The 20,007-nt window shown below is 41.5% G+C and overlaps 1 protein-coding gene across 3 annotated transcripts in view; it reads left to right on the top strand.

Annotated features, from left to right (window-relative positions):
• The window catches only part of tmed5 (transmembrane p24 trafficking protein 5), a 95,307-nt gene extending 78,518 nt beyond the window's left edge, over positions 1-16,789 (top strand). For all 3 annotated transcript variants that reach the window (XM_073063589.1, XM_073063586.1, XM_073063587.1), the window contains exon 5: positions 16,430-16,789. In XM_073063589.1, the coding sequence (XP_072919690.1) occupies positions 16,430-16,582 (153 nt within the window). In that variant the 3' untranslated portion in view covers positions 16,583-16,789. The remainder of the gene's footprint in view (positions 1-16,429) is intronic.
• Positions 16,790-20,007: the final 3,218 nt, after the last annotated feature.

The following is a 20,007-nucleotide window of genomic DNA, read 5'->3' as shown; positions in this document are numbered from 1 at the left end:
TGGTTTTGGAGCCAAAATCTCTTTCAGAAATGCAGAGGTGAGATGGTTTACTGGAGGTATATGTATCTGTTCTTGTCCCTAGGAAAGGACTGTGGATATATTTCAGATACTGCAAACATTCATTTGAGAGTATTCACTTTGATCTAACTTGGTCGGGCACCATTCTGGTCTGTTCAACAAATGTAATACTTATTTTCCAGAATTTTGCTTCTTTGTCTGGAGGCAGAGTACAGATACAAATGCTGGAAAATTCACTGGCACAATCTGGCAACAAACAGGTGAAAACACAGGACTGAAATACACTGAGCAATGAACAGAGAGGCAGATGATAGGTGGAGCACAATGAGACAGAAGTGGCAGCAAAACAGGTAATTATGAGAAACAGATGAGAGACGGAGTACTCAGTGATACAGGGCCAGAGGAGAGCAGGAGCAGGGACAGGAGCACATGGCAATACAAAACCACAGACTGACAGCTGGGGGGAAAACACACCAAAAGACAAAGTTCAACTGGAGGTACTGACAGATCAGTACATGAATGGGAGGGATGTGAAGGGTTATGGTTAGGGCGTCAGGCAGAATAATAGCTTGGCACGTAGTAGATGGGCCAAAGGGACTGTCTCTGTGCTGTAGTGTTCTATGACTCTGTAAGTTCTAATGCCACAGACTCACACGCTGAAGCTAAATGCTGCTCTCTCAAACCCACAAAGCTCATTGGCATGACATCATGTGCTCACAGGAAACCAGAGATGCTAACACAGAATAATGTGGATGCTGAAAATATGGAATAAAATATGGAAATGCTGGAAATATTCAAAAGGCCAGGAAGCAAAGGTAGAGAGGGAAACAGAAGCAGTGCACACAAAATGCTGGAGGATCTCAGCAGGCCAAGCAGCGTCTATAGAAAAGAGTAAACAGTCAACTTTTCAGGCCGAGACCCTTCATCAGAACTGCTTCATCCCTCCTCAGGGAATCTGACTGCTCCTGGGGCCTTGTTATTTCCCAGCTGATATCCAGCTTTATTGTCTTCTTGTTCAGCAAGAGTATCAGCGAGACAGCACCAGACATTTTTGTGATAGAATGAAGTCAAAGTTGCTCATGTAAAGGACAGTGTCATGGTCGAAGAGTTCTTTGGTGTTCCTACTGATGGTATTCCCTCTCTGTACTTGACGAATTCTCCATTGGTGTCTCTCAGTAGGCTGACTTCTGGGGTGTTTGGGCTGTAAAACTGACAAAACAGAAGAAGTTACACACCTCATTATTTGATCTTTAGGTCTTGGGTTCTGTATTGGACCTCAGTCTTCAAGTGCCAGAGAGCTATTATTTTTCCTTGAGGGCTTCTAATCCAAAAATGCTCCTTGTTTATGTTTGATTAGTTTCTGGATCTTCTTGTAATTCCTATCAAAACTTGGCAATTTTTGGTAAAGTAACCATGAGTCTCCAGTTATGGTGAACTTCGGGCAAAGTGGACAAACTTGTGGCTCCTAATTAGGTGAGGGTCATCAGTTTGTCAGACGCTGAGAGAGAAGAGCTATCTCTTTAAGTCCCCAACGCTGATTCCCATGAGCAACATTTCAGTCTCTGCTGCATTCTAGGGCCAGGATGCTGGAAATACAAAATGGATTAAGCAATGGTTAATCACTCAGCCGCACTTTGTTATAAATGCTTAGCAATTCTGAACAAAGGAAACTAAGAGTTTAGTGCCATTTATAATAACTGGGAGTTAAAATAAATCAGTAATTTGTTGCCCTTTTATTGGCCTCAACTAGTAATCTTCTGAGCTGTGACTGGTGTTTCCAAAATGAGCCACTGGCATTCAACCATTCACACTGAAGTAAGCCCAGGACCTACTGTGCTTTCTGTAGACCTGGGACTTAGTGACAGATTCTATCACAGCTGTTGATGCTCCATCACTGGCTTCATATGGAGTGGAGCAGCCTTGCATTGTATTAATCTGTGGAACTAACAGTCAAGATGGGATGGGATCAGAAACCCCAGACTTTTCAATGGCAGTTCCCAGTAAGTGGAAGGCAATTAGAACTGTATCATGACTATGCTGTAATGAGCAGATAGACAGGGAGGGGAAACATACATGTAATAGCTAATGGAAGGAAGTATCAAATTAAAGACCCTCACCATATGGGACATGCTCTCTTCACAGTACAACCATCAGGGAGGAGGTACAGAAGCCTGAAGACCCAAATTCAATACTTTAAGAACAGCTTCTTCCTCTCCACCATCAGATTTCTGAATGGTCCCTGAAACATGACTACTCTTTTGCACTATTTAACTATTTTTGTAACTTAGTCATTTTTAAGTCTTGCGCTGTACTCCTGCTGCAAAATAACAAATTTCGTAATGTATGTAATTGATAATAAACTGATTTTTCCCTATCATTCTCCTACCCTTACGAGACCTCTCAAAATTCATCACTGCATCTATTCATATTAAATTCACCTATATTTATTTATTGGTTAATTCTATATTATTGTTTTAATTACTTTAATTCAGTTCACTCTTTTTAGTTAAGCCTATTTCCATGATGACATAGAAAGAGGCTATTTCAGCCCATGACGTCTATACCGGCTCACAGAGCAACTCCACTCCCTGTCATCCTGTCGCCTACCTTCTCCACTTTCTTATCATCTCACCCTAGATTCTACCATTCACCTATACACTAGGGGCAACTTAAAGCAGCCAATCAACCTACCAATCTGCATGTCTTTGGGATATAGGAGGAATCCAGAGCATCAGGAGGAATCCCATGTAGTCACGAAGAATGTGCAAACTCCACACAGACAGCACCCAAGATTAGGATTGAACCCTTAATAGGATTATATTCAAAACTCTTAATAAAAACTTTCCTAACCACATATATAAGGGAGGCAAATGACAGGAAGTTATAGGCCAGTTAACCTGACTTCAATGGTTAGGAAGGTGTTGAGTCCATTATTAAGGATGAGGTTTCAGGGTACATGAAGGCACATAATAAAAATAGGCTGAAGTTAGCATTTTCCCTGAAGAGAAAATCTTCCCTCACAAATCCGTTGGAATTCTTTGAGAAAATAACAGGCAGGATAGACAAAGGAGAATCAGTGGATGCTGTTACTTGGATTTTCAGAAGTCTTTTGACAAGGTGTCACACATGAGGCTACTAAACAAGATAAGAGCCCATGGTATTACAGGAAAGATACTAGCTTGGATAAAAGGTTGGCTGACTGGCAGGAGATGAGGAGTGGGTATAAGGGGGGCCTTTTCTGGTTGGCTGCTGGTGACTAATGTTCTTCCGCAGGGGCTGGGTTGGTGCTACGACCAGTTCTTTTCACATTATATGTCAATGATTTGGATGATGGAATTGATAGCTCTGTGGCCAAGTTTGCAGACAATAGAAAGTTAGATATGCAGACAGGTTGTGTTGAAGAAGCAGAGTCTGCAGAAGGATTCAGACAGATTAAGGGAATGGGGAAAGAAGTGACAGACGGAATACAGTGTTGGGAGGTGATGCACCATCAATAACTCTCGGAGACGTGAGTCAAGGTAGGCTTTTATTGGCTGGAAGAAAGCACCGTCAGCAGCAAGCGACCACCACACAGCATCCTGGAGACTAAGGGAGGAGCAGTGCCTCCAATCCCCTTTATACAGGGGTCTGTGGGAGGAGCCACAGGAGCAGTCAGCGGGGAGGGGGGGGGGGGGGCCTGTCCAGGCAGGTATATGTAGTTCACCACAGGAGGTTTATGGTCGTGCACTTTAGTAGAAGGAATAAAGGTGTAGACTATTTTCTAAATGTGGAAAATGTTCAGAAATCAGAGGTGCAAAGGGACTTGGGCATCCTCGTGCAGTATTCCCTAAAGGTTAACTTGCAGGTTAACTTGGTGGTCAGGAAGACAAATGCAATGTTAGCTAGAATACAAAAGCAAGGATGTAATGCTGAGGCATTACATTGGTTAGACCACACTTAGAGTATTGCGAGCAGTTTTAGGCCCCATATCTAAGAAAGGATGTGTTGGCATTGGAGAGTCTCCAGAGGAAGTTCATGAGAATGATTCCAGGAATGAAAGGGTTAACGTATGAGGAGTGTTTGATAGCTCTGGAGTTTAGAAGAATGAGGGAGATCTCTTTGAAACCTATCGAATATTGAAAGGCCTTGATACAGTGGATGCGGAGAGGATGTTTCCTATAGTGGGGGATTTGAGGACCAGAGGACCCAGCCTTTGAATAGAAGGACGTCTCTTTAGAGTGGAGACAAAGAGAATTTTTTTTAGCCAGAATTTATGTGGAATTTATTGCTACCGATGGCTGTGGAGACCAAGTGTATTTAAGATAGAGTTTGATAGGTACTTATTTAGTAAGGGTATCAAAGGCTAATGGTTTAAGGCAGGAGTATGGGGTTGAGAGGGAAAACAAGTCAGCCGTGATCAATTGGCAAAGCAGGCTTGATGGGCCGAATGGTCTAATTCTGACTCCTATGGTCTCATGGTCTAAACTGGATTGCTAAAACTCTGATGTTACAGCTCTTCCAGCTGTACCATTCAGTCTCCTCGTTCCTTAACAGTTGAATAATTCTTACTGTTGAACTATTTACTTCAAATTTTAAATGCTTTGGCATCAATTTTAAATAATTGAGCATGTGTCAGACTGGAGCCAATATTCCAAAACCATGAAGGTTTCTTGCAAAATAATTAAGGAGCAATTTTTCCCACTGGCAGAACATGCAGTGACCAGAGGACTCAGTGAACTATGACCCTGGAATGCACATGCTTGTGAAAGAGTGCCAGTGATAGATTCAATTGTCACATTTAAAATTGAATTGGGTAAACACTTCAAAAAGGAAATTGTTCGTTAAACCATGGGCACCAGGAATAAGCCAATGCATCATTATAATCATAATATTATCTCTGTCATGAATGGGGAAGATGCTGAAACAGATGAGATGTTGAAATATAGAAGGAAAATCTCAAGTGAGGATGTGTGAAGAGGTCTGAGGATTCTTAACAAAGGTAGATGGTATATACCTGTACCCTTGGTAGCTACCCTCTAGACTGCTCACTCCCACCGACCTGTCCCCTCACAACGAACTTAGAAAACTTCCCCGTACTTGATGTAGGCATTGCTGGCAAGACCGTATTCATTCCCCTTGAAGGCATCTTGAACCATTGTAATCCTTCAGCACTGTTGAGTAGTGAATTCCAGTGATGACATTGATCAGTTCTGGGACCCGCACTATTTGCCATACATGTGAACAATTTGGATGTGAATGCTGGAGGTGTGATTAATAAGCACAAAAATTGGTAATGTTATTCATAGTGCAAGAGGTAGTCTTTGATGACAGAACAATCTTGTTAGTTGTTAAATTAGGCAGAGCAATGGCAGGCAGAAGGTAATTCAATAAGGGCACTGTGATGCATGTTGGGCAGTTCAATAAGGGCATGATGCACACCACAAATGATAGGACCCTAGGTAGTATTGAGGGACTTTGATGATATTCCTGAAAGAGGCAACACAGGTGGTTAAGAAAGCGAAGAAAGAATACTTGCTTTCATTAATTTATTAATTCATTAATTAAACTTAGATTCTTCTCCCTGTCTATGCTCGTCATTAGAACATTGAGGTCATGGTACAACTTCATAAAACTTCATCTAGGCCACAGCTGGAAGAATTTGTGTAGTTCTGTTTGCATCCCCATAGGAAGGACAGGATTGTACTGGACAAAGTAATTAAGATGGAACATATCAGTTTTGAGCAGGTATCAGCTTTGTTTCCCTTAGAGCGAATGAGGTCAAAGGGGGATGTGATATCGATGTACAGAATAATCAGGGGCATAGATAGGTTGAATAGAGAAAAAACTTTGCCTGATAATGGACATATTTAAAGCCAAGGGGCTAAGGCTTAAAATGAACATTAAGTTGATTACAAAGGATCTGAGAACATTTACTTTCACGCAGAGTGTGGTTGCAATTTGAACACACTGCTTGAGGTGGTGGAGGCAGGTAATCTCACGACACTTTAGCACTTAAATCACCAGGGCACAGAAGTGAGAGTAAACAGGGTTGTGTAGATGTGTTGGCGTGGACTTCATAGGTTTGGGTCACGGGGCCTGTTTCTGTGTTGCATGATATTTGATGGTATTCCCAGGAGTCTGTTGTTCTTGTCCTCTCCTTGGTTGTAGAGGGCAAGCATTTAGGTGGCATTGAAGAAGCCTTGTTGATTCATTACAGTGCAATTTGTAGTTGATTCTTGCTGAACCTACAATGCAGGAGTGAACATACAGGCTGCATGCCCTGAATAGTTTGGTTTCAAGAGTGTTGTTGGAGATGCACTCATCCAACCAAGTGAAAAGACTCCATCACTTTCCTGTATGTACTGGAAAAAACTTTATGTAGTCAACCCAAGAGACCCCATATGCCCTCTTAAAGGTTGTTGTCATCCTAATATTTATGTGGCTGGTCCAGTAATATTTTACTCAGCAGACGGTCAGATTTTCCCTGACTGGAGAGTCATTGTCCATAACTTGTATGGTGCACAACTATAAAACTTATATATTCAGCCAAGGCTGAATATTGTCCAGGTCTTGCCAGAGATCATCATTTGCTGCTGTCCTATTGAGAAGGCAATTTCTCCTCCTCTGCCCCTCTCTCAAATTCTCCCCCCCCCCCCTTCCACTAGCTTCTCAAGGACCCCATCATTCAATAGGAAGTCAACTAACAAATAGCAGGTTCAGGGAACAAATGGGAAAAGGAATTCATGAAGATGTATAGGTTGGTAGGTTAGCAGGCCATGTAAGTTGTGTCTAGCACATTGGTTACAGGGTGGGGGTAGAACTTGATGACATTTGAAAGGAATATGGGGAAAATAAAATGGAATTAGTGTAAGATCATGGACTTGATGCAAAACTGGTCTGAGAAGTGGCAGATGGAGTTCAACCCAGATAAGTGTGAAGTGGCTCGTTTTGGTAGGTCAAATATGATGGCAGAATATAGTATTAACAGTAAGACTCTTGGCAGTGTGGAGGATCAGAGGGATCTGGGGGTCCAAGACCATAGGAGGCTCAAAGCAGCTGCGCAGGTTGACTCTGTGGTTAAGAAGGCATACGGTATATTGGCGTTCATCAATCGTGGAATTGAACTTAGTAGCCGTGAGGTAATGTTGCAGCTATATAGGACCCTGGTCAGACCCCACTTGGAGTACTGTGCTCAGTTCTGGTCACCTCACTACAGGAAGGATGTGGAAACCATAGAAAGGGTGCAGAGGAGATTTACAAGGATGTTGCCTGGATTGGGAAGCATGCCTTATGAGAATAGGTGGAGTGAACTCGCCCTTTTCTCCTTGGAGCGACGGAGGATGAGAGGAGACCTGATAGAGGTGTATAAAATGATGAGAGGTATTGATCGGGTGGATAGTCAGAGGCTTTTCCCCAGGGCTGAAATGGCTGCCACAAGGGGACACAGGTTTAAGGTGCTGGGGAGCAGGTACAGAGGAGATGTCAGGGGTACGTTTTTTACTCAGAGAGTAGTGAGTGTGTGGAATGGGCTGCCGGCAACGGTGGTGGAGGCAGATACAATAGGGTCTTTTAAGAGACTTTTGGATAGGTACATGGAGCTTAGTAAAATAGAGGGCTATAGGTAAGTCTAGTAATTTCTAAGGTAGGGACATGTTCGGCACAACTTTGTGGGTCAAAGAGCCTGTATTGTGCTGTAGGTTTTCTATATTTCTATGATAGGGAGAAGACCTCTTTAGGAAATTATGGCTCTAAGAAGTCCAAACCCTCACTTCACAAGGCAATCCAGGGACCAGAAAAATATTGCAGCTAAATCCACAGTGATAATAAAAGACATTACACATACCAACATGAAAAATCATTTCTCAGACTCATCGTACTATTATCGAATTAACAGAGCATCAGCATGTTAGTTTCCCTTCCCTGGTATAATCACTTGGAACTAACCTGGTAAGATACCGAGGCATTGACTAATACTTGGTCCTTCAACAACCATTGGACAAAGTGGCTTCATTCTGATCAGCAAGAAAATTTAGAAGACCGTTAGGCAGTACTGCAACAGAAAAGGCGATCTCTGAAGAAGGTATACATTTCCAAACTGAATTTTCTCATTGCTTCATCCATCTTTTAGGTACCACTCAGATCCCTAACACACGTACAGGATGTCAATGTATCGTTTTGATAGGAACAACACCAGCTGCAACCTTGACTACAAGCAAACACAAGGCATCATTTGCCCACACTTAGACCAGGCATTAGTCCATTTGTACATTCTGAACCCTGTCAATTTTCACTTATTTGGACTGCAATTATATTGAAGATGGTCTCTTTAGAAAGCCCACATCAAAATACCATGTAAGAGGAAAGAAAAGATTAAGTTCTTATTATGTTGAATACTCTGAGGCCTTACTCTCAGCACTTAATTCTTCTGCCCTCTTCCCAGCGGTGAACTGTATCGTCCCTCCAGCCTCATCCCTGATCTCCTAGAACTTCTGATTTTCCAACAAAACTTTGGAGAGCACCTCATCCTATTCCCTACCAAAACGTGACCAGACTTCCTTCTCCAGACTTGCAGCCAATCATCCCCCTGGAAATCAGAAAGTTAACCTTCTATCTATGTTCCTATAAGAGCACCATTTATCTTATCATGGGGTCCATGACCTGATATCCAGGGTCTTCATCATTTGAAACACTGACATCAAGTGTGCATGAAATCAGCAAATAGATAGTCCCAAATTTAGATTTAGAATTATGATGAGATACTAACTTGCCCACTGCCGGATAAGATCCTACCTGGATGACTCCTTGAGTAAGGGCCTGTCTTTGCTCCTGATCCACTGAACTATCAGCAAGTACTTCAAAGGAATAAACACATAGTGCATATGTCAAAAGATATGCAGAATATTTTGCATCCCAAAACTACAGCAATCTTCACAATTGCAGGTCATTCCAAAGCACTGAGCAACCAGGTACCTATGGATGTACTGCCACTAGTGTGGTATAGGAAACTCAACAATACATTTTTTTTTAAACACAGTAATAGCGTTCACATGGTGGACCTGTTCTTTCACCTGACATTCTGTACCTGGCTTTGAGCAGTTGACCAGCCACAAGGCGGCGCTCACAAACAGGTCTCTGGCTGCTCAGCAGATTCTTCATTTTTTCTATTTCGCTGAGGATTTCATACTTCAGCTCCTCGCCTGGGGAAAAGTGCTGCCTCTAAAGCAAAAATAGTGGTTGGCACATAAGATCTTATACTCCAATAAACTGAGATCAACCAAACAAACAAGGATAAATTTAATCATTGTGCAATGCTATGCTTACAGCTATTGTACCAGCTTTCTGGAACACAGGAAGGTCAGGAAACTTCTATGGAGGGAAATTAACAGACAAAGTTTTCGGACAAGATCCTTTAACAAGAATGTTTCAATGGTCTCAGCCTGAAACATCGACTGTTTATTTCTCTCCATAGATGCTACCTCACTTGCCGAATCCTCCATCATTTTGTGTGTGTTGCTCAAGATTTCCAACATCTGCAGAATCGCTTTTGTTTATGTACCAGCTTTCTAACCAGATTGTCTGACTGCCTCAGCCACTTGAAGCAGTGGTCACTTTTTGGAACTGAATGGATGGGGAGATGTCCACCCCAGGAGGTACACATCTCCCCTGCAGAATGCTCCACTTCAGTGAAGGATCTTTTAGAAAACTGCAGCTTTGCTGTGTTATGAGGTCCTTTTGGCTGACTGATGCAGTGGTAGTCAGTTCTTTGTGTTTATAGTCAATTCCCCAAGTTCTGTAATTATTACAATAGTGAACCTCTTGGCATTGGTTATCATTAAAAGTGACAGCAACACCAGGGATTTCCATCTACGTGTTGTTTAATACAGAAAGTTGCTCAACTTTTTCACAGAGCACCTTCAGCAATGAAATTAAAGGAATTCACATGAATTGACAGGAACAAGCTAATTACAAATCAGTTTCTCTGCAAGGTCCCCTGAACACTGATTTATGCTGCTGGGTGAGGTCTAATAGAATACTGAACCATCATTATTATTTAGCAATTATTTCAATTCCGATCTTCCGATCTACCAGGTAAGATGGCGATTGTTTAGCTGCTCCGAACTTTTGTTCCGTTACTGTCGCTACCTTTGCACTAAATGTCTCCATTTTTTTAAACCTTAGTTAGGAATTATTTCGGTATCTCTTACTTGCCTGTGAATATATCTAACTTACAATGTCTAGCAAGAGTTCTAAATCCAGGAGAAAAGAAGCCATGACCCCGTCGGACGAGACGATGGTTGCGCTGGGAAAGCTCCGAGACGAAATCTTAAAGGAATTTAAAACCGCTTTCAAACAGTTAGAAGACAAACTGGATCGGATCAACGATAAAGTGGACAAACATGCTGAACACTTATCTCGCATCGATTCGACTTCTGAAAATTTAGAAAGTCGTGTTCGATACTTGGAGACTCTCTGTTCCAGCTTAGAGGAAAAATCTAATAAACTTCTTTCCAAAATGGTGGATCTCGAAAATCGCAGCAGACGCTGCAACCTCAGAATTCTGGGACTACCAGAAGCGACTGAAAAGGGATCAACCGTGAAGTTTTTCGCCGAGTTTCTCTGTGAGTTATTTGGGAAAGATTTGCTTCCGAAGCCGCCCGAGCTCGAACGGGCACACGGAGTTTACGTTCCCCCCGGAATTCTGGGCTCCCGTCCGCGACCAGTAGTCTTGTGTTTCCATCAATACCAGGTAAAACACAGTCTGATTGTGGAGGCACGTCGCAGAGGTTCTTTTTCTTTCCAGGATACAACCATTCGCTTTGTGGAAGATTTTGCACCCCAGACCTTAAAGATGCGCGCTGAGTTTAAAGGCGTAATGAAAGTGCTTTTTGAACGTGGTTTCAAACCTTCCCTTCGTAATCCTGCTGATCTACGAATCAAGCTTACTACCGGGGAATTCAAGTGGTTCAAATCAGCAAAGGAAGCTGAAGCGTTTGTGGCAAGTCTTCCGGCTATCCAGTCATCTTCGGAATCTGATCGGACCTCCTAAAATGGTGGATAAGTACTCCTCGTAGTAAAATTACTTTCTCTGGACTCGGAATTCACTTGAATCACTCAGACATTATTCATTGAAACTTTAAGGGCTGTTGACAATCTCTCCCGGGATTTGGTGTGTGTGTAACCTATTTTTATTCTTGTATAACTTTACCTACAGAGTTCTACAACTAACTCTAACTTTTTTTGGAGGTTCGAAGTCTTTAGTGAAGGCCTCCCTGTTTGTCGGTTCACAGTTCAACTGCTGATTTATTTTTCCTTTGCTTTAAATATTTATTTATTTTATCTTTTTCTTTTCTTCACCCTTTTTCTAATCTCTGAATTTTTCTCTCCCTTCTCTGTAAATGGTTGATAAATACTCGTCTTGAATTTATAATTTTCCCCTTCCTCTTCTTTTTTCTTTTTCCATCTTACCTTTTTTTTCCCTTTCTCTTACTTTATTCTTCTATAATTTTTCGCGGGTAGGTTAGTTTTGGTTTTCTTCCGATTTTCTCTGTATTAAGTGATATATTTCTGCAGAAGGTGTTCTAATCTGTAGTTATGTTTTCTAGTGCATAAACTAGTTATTATTTGCTATAGTATTTATACGGAACTGTTGTTAATGACACAGATCTGGAAGTTGTATTTGGGTTAATTTTTTTGGTAGAGCTAGCTACTTGTTTTGGTAGCCGTCTAGTTTTGGGTTGTGCGGGTGGGGTGAATTTTCCAGTTCCAATATCTCTTTATTGCTTAGGACATGTTTATATTTTGACCTTACGAATCTATGTTTACATCTCTGCTCCCAGACTGCTATTGTACTGCTTGATTTTTTATATGCCTGCTGCCTTTTATGCATTAGTATTGGATAATGGCTAGTGCACTTAAATTCATGAGCTGGAATGTAAAGGGACTGAACCACCCTGTTAAAAGGAGGAAGGTATTCTCACATATTAAACAACTCAAAGCTGACATTGCTTTCCTCCAAGAAACTCATATTCGTTGTTCTGATAACTCCCGGCTTCTGTCAAAGTGGGCGGGTCAGCATTTTCATTCATCCTTTGCCGCTAAAGCTAGGGGAGTTTCCATTCTTATTAACTCAAATATTCCTTTTGAACTCCATAATAAAATATCTGATACAAATGGCCGTTTTATTATTGTTTCTGGTAAACTATATAACACTAGAGTTGCACTAGCAAACCTGTATGCCCCCAACTTTGATGATGTTAACTTTTTTGAACGGTTTTTTTCCTCACTACCAGACTTAAACTCATACTCTCTTATATTGGGTGGTGACTTCAACTGTTGGTTGGATCCTAAACTGGACCGATCATCCTCTGTTACCAGATCACCTACTAAATCTGCCTTAGCTATTCAATTGTTTCTCTCTAATTTTGGTATCTCTGATATATGGCGTTTCCTCCATCCTACGGAGAGAGATTATTCTTTTTTCTCACATGTTCACCATACCTTCACCAGAATTGACTATTTCTTACTCGATAACCAACTTATCCCATTTGCCCACTCTTGTGACTATCAGAGTATACTGATCTCTGACCATGCCCCAATTACCCTCTCTCTGAACTTTCCTGGTCTCCCTCAGAGGAACAAACACTGGCGGTTCGATTCAACTTTACTATCGGATGATGATTTCGTAAAATTTATTAAGGACCAGATAACCGATCTACCTCACTGTGGCCCTTGCACTTTACCTGTCTACCCACACCAGTCTTCTTCTGGAACTGGAATTGTATTCTGCATTCTGGGGTTTTTTCTTACTACCTCAATATATTTATGTACGAAAATATCTGGCACACAAACAATAACTTTTCAATAGATCAGAACCAGAATCAAATCCAGGTTTAATATCACCGGCATATGTCGTGAAATTTGGTAACTTTGTGGCAGCGGTACAATGCAATACATGATAAATATAGAAAAAAGTTGAGTTACAGTAAGTAAATGTAAGCATGTTAAAAAGTGAAGTTAAGCGAAGTGGTACAAAAAAGTAGTGAGGTAGTGTTTATGGGCTCAATCTCCATTTAGAAATTGGATGGCAGAGAGGAAGAAGCAGTTCGTGTGTGTACATTCCAAGTTCTCTTTCATAATTTGTGAAAACTTGTAAAAGTTCATTAAAAGTTGGGCTTTTTACTTCCTAGCGCTCTGTGTGCAAGAATTCTTTACTAAGATTAGCAGCTGTATCTAATGACATTTTATTATCGGTCTTCAACAGATTCAGAGTTATAAAACAAGCACCTTTTGAGAGCAGTAAGTTATATGAAGAGTAATAATAATTAACTGTAAGAGATGTTTTGCATATTATCAAAATGGACTATATATTGGCATGTACAACTTACATTTAAAATTTAAAATGTTACACAATAAAAGTGGAATTTCATATATTTTATCGCTAATATTCATTCCAACACAACAAAAAAACATAAGCTGTACTACAAACATTACCATCACAATGTGCCTATAGTTCTAAAGATACAATTTGCAGCCAAGGTTTGTATTTCCCTCTGTATTTTGTTTCAGGTTTTTGGAGATTAATATTTTGTGCCTTATTATCTGAACTGAATAGTGCATTAGAAATAGTTTAGTTCTTGAAATTTTCCAACATTCAGATAAGTTTAGCAAGTTGAATAATGTTTTACATGGGAAAGCAGGCTTAAAGACTATATTTGTCTCAGCATCAATTCTGAAATCAAGCTGATTGATAAAGTGAATATAGGTGGTCCTGGACAGTCTGCAGTTGAATGTATTCTCACTTTATACAGCTATCTATGGAATGCAAATTTTCTTGTACCCCCAAACCATTCCATTTTGTTACTCCAGGTTAGCTACCAGTCCGTCACCCTGAAAAAGAATGCCCTGATGTTCATTCAAGGTTCAATGAAAAGAATGGACTATAGATACCTATGTTAAACACTTTCTGTGATCCATCCAATGTAGAGACAGCAATTGTGCTTGCAATTACATAATACATTCAACAGTGTGAAAAGCTGCAAGATATTTCACAGGAGTACCTCCAGACACTGATCCACATGAGCAGATATTACCACAAGCCTTGAAAGTCTGGACAATTTAAAGACTGCCTCAAAACAAGAGAAGAGTTTATAAACATAGAAAACCTACAGCACAATACAGGCCCTTCAGCCCATAAAGCCGTGCCGAACATGTCCTTACCTGAGAAATTACCTAGGGTTACCCATAGCCCTCTATTTTTCTGAGCTCCATGTACCTGTCCAGGAGTCTCTTCAAAGACTCTATTGTATCTGCCTCCACAACATTGCCGACAGCCCATTCCACACACACACCACACTCTGCATAAAAAACTTACCCTTGATATCTCCTCTATACCTACTTCCAAGCACCTTAAAACTGTGCCCTCTCATGCTAGCCATTTCAGCCGTGAGAAAAAGCCTCTGACTATCCACACGATCAATGCCTCTTATCATTTTATATACCTCTATCAGGTCACCTCTCATCCTCTGTCGCTCCAAAGAAAAAAGGCTGAGTTCACTCAACCTATTCTCATAAGGAATGCTTCCCAATCCAGGCAACATCCTTGTAAGTCTCCTCTGCACCCTTTTTATGGTTTCCACATCCTTCCTATAGTGAGGCAACCAGAAATGAGCACAGTACTCCAAGTGGGGTCTGACCAGGGTCCTATATAGCTGCAACATTACTTCTCAGCTCTTAAACTCAATCCCCCGATTGATGAAGGCCAACATACCATATACTTTCTTAACCACAGAGTCAACCTGCGCAGCAGCTTTGAGTATCCTATGGACTTGGACCCCAAGATCCCTCTGATCCTCTATACTGCCAAGAGTCTTACCATTAATACTATATTCTGTCATCAGATTTGACCTAAAATGAACCACTTCACACTTATCTGGGTTGAACTCCATCTGCCACTTCTCAGCCCATGTTTTGCTTCCTAACAATGTCCCGCTGTAACCTCTAACAGCCTTCCACGCTATCCACAACACCCCAACCTTTGTGTCGTCAGCAAATTTATTAACCCATCCCTCCACTTCCTCATCCAGGTCACTTATAAAAATCACGAAGAGTAGGGGTCCCAGAACGGAGCCCTGAGGCACACCACTGGACCTCCATGCAGAATATGACCTGTCTACAACCACTCTTTGCCTTCTGTGGGCAAGCCAGTTCTGGATCCACAAAGCAATGTCCCCTTGGATCCCATGCCTCTTTACTTTCTCAATAAACCTTGTATGGGATACTTTGTCAAATGGCTTGCTGAAATCCATATACACTACATCTACAGCCCTACCATCGTCAGTGTGTTTAGTCACATCCTCAAAAAATTCAATTAGGCTCGTAAGGCACAACCTGCCTTTCACAAAGCCATGTTGGCTTTCCAAGTGAATTCCAAAACTCAGGTCCTAAATGTCCTAAATAAGAAGACTGTGTGAAGGTGGTGAATGAGGAAGGAAATACTTTAAAGGTCATTGAACCAAAGTTAGAACAATAATGCCAAGCTTCATTTTTATTGCTTCTGATTGCACTAGACACTAGGCATCCATTTCAACTGACATCTTAAAATAATGATTCTCATTTAATGGGCAGGTGTATCTTTGTGGCAGCTTTCTACTAGCTCAACAGCAAGAGCTTTGGCCTTAAAATGAACCTCAAATTCCACCCATTGATTACGTTTTCACCTGATGATGAATTTAAAACTTTGCCTTATTGCAATTAACGAGTTTCATGTTATTGGTGGAACTCCATAAAGCAGGCAGGAAGTCTTACAGAGACGAGTGTTCTCCACATTTATACCCAGACACAGTTGTAGTTTGGATGGAAAACAATAAGTTTTAAACTCAGTTTAAAAGACTGACTAGATGTGAGGATGAAGCACAAGCAATACTTAAGAACATCCTTGTTTTCTCAAGCATGAACACCAGTCTACATGTGGACATATCTCCAGCCAGAAAACTTACCAAGTCCCCAAATCCTCAGTGCAAGCTTCCTCACTGCATCTATTCTAAAACTGCTGCAAGGCACAACCGAAGTTTTATGAGGTAAATTCATTCTCCCACTCCCAGTATTCTGCAGGATTTCAGCATTGTACTTAAGAAACCCCATTACTATGATCTTATCTTCTACATTGTTTTTCAGCATTTATTTGTGTAATGCCCTGGTTAAGACTTTTACTGCTAATACTGTAGGGTATTTCAATTAGTAGCTTTCTGCAGAAGCAGTGTGTCCTGCTGGTAGCATGTTTGGGTTTTTGACTGAAGATAAGGGGCTAGGATGTTCAACTTAGGAATGTTCTGACAGCCAACCAGGATGGTGGAATTGGGAGAAGGTTCTAGAGAAAGATGGGTGGAGAGAGATTTGTAACGGACACTGGTGGGGTTCTTGGTCTTTTTGGCAGGAGCTGCGGAGAGGACAGGAGGGAAGATGGCTGAAGATGCTGTGGGAAGGAGCGTCCCTGTTGCACAAGGTGCTTTGTGCAGATGAATGGCTCCAAGGAGGAAAGACCAATACTCCTGAGAGAGAGAGACCACTTGTTCGAGCTGGATGTTGAGTGAAGCTTGGAATGTGGTGCGTGCTTTCCCACAGACCATGGATCCAGCGCATGAGTAAAAAGACAAGATAGTCAAGATGATCTCCAACAATATGCACATTTAGTCGGACTTACTGTAATGTGCCCTTTTATTTTCTTCCCTTTTCTTTTTCCTACTAATTGTTCAATAAAGCTGAAGTTTGTAAATATACTTCCTTTATAATTTTATGTGGTGTATGATTTGTTATTTCTTACCAACTGACAATTCTGTATGGGCAGTATTTACGCAGCATTCATTCAAATCGATGTTTCTTTAATTGGAACATCACAACATACTCGTTTGGTTGAACCTCAAATCATAGCACAGGTCTTGACACCTATTGTTTATGAAGTGTGGCCTTCTCACCTCTGAGTCCTGTCTATGGCTGTTAGCAGGGCTGGCTAACAAGCCAAGTTTCATATGAGCCCTGTGAGGGGGGCTGCATATGTTCCATGAAAATTTTAATGTCTTTCTGGGTGTGTGTCTAATGGTTGAACAAATTAACTTTAAAATATTAAGACTCAAAGCAAAATAACGTCAGTGTGGAGCAGTTAGCCATGCTGCCCCACAGCCCCTGATCCCAGGTCTGTTCCTGATTTCCAGTGCTGTCTGTGTGGTGCTCCAGCTTCCTCCCACATCCCAGAGATATGTTGATACGTTAATTGACTGCTGTAAGTGACCCCTTAGTGTAGATTAATGGCACAAAGAATCAAAAGGGAGCTGATGTACAGGTATGATAGGCAGTGGACGCATGGTAATGTAACGGTTAGCAAAACGCTATGAAGCTCAAGTCGCTCCAGACTTCAGAGTTCAGAGGTCAATTCCAGAGCCATTCAGTAATGAATCTCTGTATGTGCTCCCCGTGGAGTGCGTGGGTTTTCCTCAGGTGCTCCGATTCCTCCCACTGTCCTAAGACATAACGGGAAGGTTAATTGGTCATTGTAAATTGTCCCGTGATTAGGTTAGGGTTAATCGGGGTTGTGGAGTTGCTGGGGCAGTGTGGCCCAAAAGGTCGTAAAGGCCAACTCTGCACTGTATCGCTAAATAAATAAATGGACAAAGTTGCAGGGTTGCAGAGCTATAAGAAGGGAATATAACGAATGGGATTATTTTCCCTGAAGCTGGCATGAACCCAGTGGGCTGAGTGTGTGTTGTTAGGAGCATGAAGGTAAGAATATTTGGCTAGCCCCTGATGGTTTGCAGTGGTATTTCTCAACTTTAAGTTTTTTGAGTATGCTAATAAACTTTGGGGGATTCTCAAACACTTCATCCCAGGAGCAAAATGGACTCAACACTTTGAATCACATTTCAGGGTTGCTCTCAGGCAGGAATCACCAATCTAAGTGTTAGCAGCATCCACTCAGTGTTGAGGGAGAGAGTCAGTGGGAGATGAAGTGGAACAAAGAGGTGAGGAGACAATTAAGAGAACCACTCATGAATAAGTGCAACAATGGGAAGTGCAGCTGGGGGGCAGAAACTAAAAGAGTCCACTGAAGGGTTCTTGAGTTGTTTAACTGGAAGAATTTCAGTTTCATTGTGAGTACTGAAATGAACTCACATTTTGCAAACATAGTGACTAACTCTACCCTGTCAGAGTATCGAACTCTACCAACCCAGAGCCAGCAGTGTACCTTCATTCTGTTGGTGAGGCACTGCATCCCAGAGCTGGGATATGAGCAACAAACAAATGATATTCTGCCTATTTCTGTTTCTCACAATAATAAAAGCAAGGTTAGCACACTTTGAAGCTGCAGTTGTGCTGACAAGCACTCTCCTGCATTCCCACAACCAAAGAGCTATTGTAACGCATGAAAATAAGTTACTGGCAACATGTATAAAGAACCCTCAATGAGCATTTGAGAGTAAACATAATAACGAGCCTGACTGTTGAGCTAGCCAAGACATAATAAACTCTACATGATTCACTCTTTCCAAAAAGAAACTGCAATGACTCACCATGTGATGGAGGCGAGGTACACTGCTCTGTTTGAAAGGAGAGCTAACCAAATGATTTATTTTTGCTTGTGCTGTCTTAGGCAGATCATTGCTAACTCTGGCTGAGCCAGTCCCCAAGTTCACTCCTCCCGGTGCTGGGTTAGCAGGAAAACTGTGAGGTAAAGACATTACAAGAAGAGTTAGTCATGTACATAGGTCCACTCAGAACCATAGGAAATTACAGATTCAACAGAGATATACATTGTGTGGCACATTAAAGCAAAAATGCTCCACACCACAGGATTCCCCAGACATTTTCCAATCAAAGCCATGCGTTTGGGAGAGATGCCAAGTGGGTACAAGGTAACTGAAGCTACAGAAGAGGGAGAGATGGCTGAAATGATGCCAACAGCAGCCGGTTCAAGAGGCCTGGGGACAGTTCATTTATTCTGTTCTTTTACTTGAGGAAGTACATAATGGAAGAGATCTAAAAGAGGAAAGAAAGAAATTTGTTATATTGGGAGGGGGATATTGAAAACACCCACTCATATGCATCACAGCTGTGTAACATAAAATGCCCCTTCAGAGCAGCATGCTAAATCCGAGGTATAAATATGCACTGAGCTCACATTAATAAATCATAGCTTGTCCTTTGGGTGGATACCAAAGAGCTCTTTCAGTTATGATCCAAATTACCATTATTTAAAAACTGCACTTTCAAAAAACGCGATATTTAAGTATAGAACCAAATGTTTTCCTTTAAAACAAGGCATCAAAATTTGCTCTGCCAGAACGTGAAACCAGCTGTTTCAACAAATTCTTAAATGTGTGGCTAGACCGCGTTTGGAAAAAAAAGTCAAGCAATCAAAGTGAATCCTCAGTGCTCACCTTGGGTTTCAAACGCATTATTGCTGAATAATAAATGGGGCTGTAAGGTTCAGTAATGGGGTGGTAGGTTGCACAGGCCAACATGAGATATTCTTTGTGGTCAACAATCTCCTTCATTACATACAGTCTGGAGAGAGATCCGGTCTGATATCCAGTTATTTGATCATGTGACCAAGGGCTGTCACAGGGAGTCTCGAGCCTATTAAATTCAGCAACATTGCTGCGTCACATCTCCCATTGCCCCCACCTTCCAGACCCATGCTGAGACAATTGTAAGTCCAAATGGAAAGTAATTTTCTGTGGCTGTCAATTTGGTGTCAATTCTTGTAGCAGCAGAGATAGGAACTCCTGCTAATCAAATCTGCCATCATACTTGAGGCTGGACTCTGCATTATTTGTTCAGATAAGCATCTTGATGTGCCCAATGGAAAACATTTAAGCATGAAAGGCCTCTCAATTTACTTCAAACCCCAACATTCAGGGCAAGAAACATAATGGGGGGGAGGGGAGGTCAGAACTGATTACTCTGCCTGGGCCCCACTCACTGATCCAATCCCATTTCCTTGTAGAGGGGCATATTTAG

This window comes from Hemitrygon akajei, chromosome 12, assembly GCF_048418815.1.
Source record: "Hemitrygon akajei chromosome 12, sHemAka1.3, whole genome shotgun sequence".
Taxonomy (NCBI): domain Eukaryota; kingdom Metazoa; phylum Chordata; class Chondrichthyes; order Myliobatiformes; family Dasyatidae; genus Hemitrygon; species Hemitrygon akajei.
This window is presented reverse-complemented; position numbering and strand designations above follow the sequence as displayed.